The following is a 1,181-nucleotide window of genomic DNA, read 5'->3' as shown; positions in this document are numbered from 1 at the left end:
CCTGGGGGCACCTGGGATACACCTGAGCACATCTGGGATACACCTGGGTGCACCCAGGATACACTTTGGATACACCTGGGATACACTTGGGGGCTCCTGGGATACACTTAGGATAGACCTGGGGGCTTCTGGGGGCACCTGGGGGACACCTGGGATACACCTGGGGGACACCTGGGGACAACTGGGGCTCCTGGGATCACCTGGAGGCTCACCTGGGGGCACCTGGGCACACCTGAGCTCCCCTACCACACCCCCCCACCCAGAGAAACGGGGATTTTCCATCCCCAAACCCGGAAAAAATGGGAATTTTGTCCCCAAACGTCATGAAAAAAGGGGATTTCACACCCAAAACCTCAAAGTAAAATGGGATTTTCACCCCAAAACTCAAGAAAAAGTGGGATTTTCACCCCAAAACCTCAGGCTAAGGAGACTTTCCCCCAGAACTCACAAAAAAAGGGAATTTTACCCCCAAAAAATCAGGAAAAAGTGGGACTTAACGCGAAAAAAATCAGAAAAAAATGGGATTTTCAGCCCCAAACCTCGGGAAAAAGTGGGATTTTCACCCCCAAACCTTGGAAAAAAGTGGGATTTTCACCCCCCCAAAAAACAGGAAAAAAGAGAATTTTACCCCCAAAAACTCAGCAAGAAAGATTTCCCCCAGAACTCAGAGGAAAAGGGAATTTTATTCCCAAAAAACCAGGAAAAAGTGGGACTTAACCCTAAAAAAATCAGAAAAAAGTGGGATTTTTACCCCAAAACCTCAGGAAAAAGTGGGATTTTCATCCCAAACCTGGGGCAAAGGAGGATTTCCCCCAGAACTCAGGAAAAAAGGGAATTTTACCCCCAAAAAATCAGGAAAAAGCGAGACTTAACTCAAAAAAAATCAGAAAAAAGGGATTTTTCACCCCAAAACCTCGGGAAAAAGCGGGATTTTCACCCCAAACCCTGGGAAAAAGTGGGATTTTGACCCCAAACCTGGGGCAAAGGAGGGTTCCCCAGGACTGGCAGGGTGCCCACCTGCTGGGCGCTGCGGGCGCTGCCCAGGCGCCGCTCCAGCTCGGCGTACTTGCGCCAGTAGCCGTAGCAGTACGGGTAGCGCTGCAAGAACGCGTCGAAGGCGCGCCGGGCGGCCTCCAGCAGCTCCTGGGGGGGAAAAGGGGGGGAAAAGGGGAGTGTTGGGG

General features: G+C 51.3%; 1 protein-coding gene across 1 annotated transcript in view; it reads right to left on the bottom strand.

Moving 5' to 3' along the window:
* The window catches only part of LOC121362930 (pre-mRNA-processing factor 39-like), a 10,325-nt gene that overhangs the window by 9,000 nt on the left and 144 nt on the right, over nt 1-1,181 (bottom strand). The window contains exon 2 of the mRNA XM_041484869.1: nt 1,018-1,143. Coding sequence (XP_041340803.1) covers nt 1,018-1,143 — 126 coding nt within the window. The remainder of the gene's footprint in view (nt 1-1,017; nt 1,144-1,181) is intronic.

Source organism: Pyrgilauda ruficollis, unplaced genomic scaffold (genome assembly GCF_017590135.1).
Source record: "Pyrgilauda ruficollis isolate IOZ18807 unplaced genomic scaffold, ASM1759013v1 scaffold685, whole genome shotgun sequence".
Lineage (NCBI taxonomy): Eukaryota > Metazoa > Chordata > Aves > Passeriformes > Passeridae > Pyrgilauda > Pyrgilauda ruficollis.
This window is presented reverse-complemented; position numbering and strand designations above follow the sequence as displayed.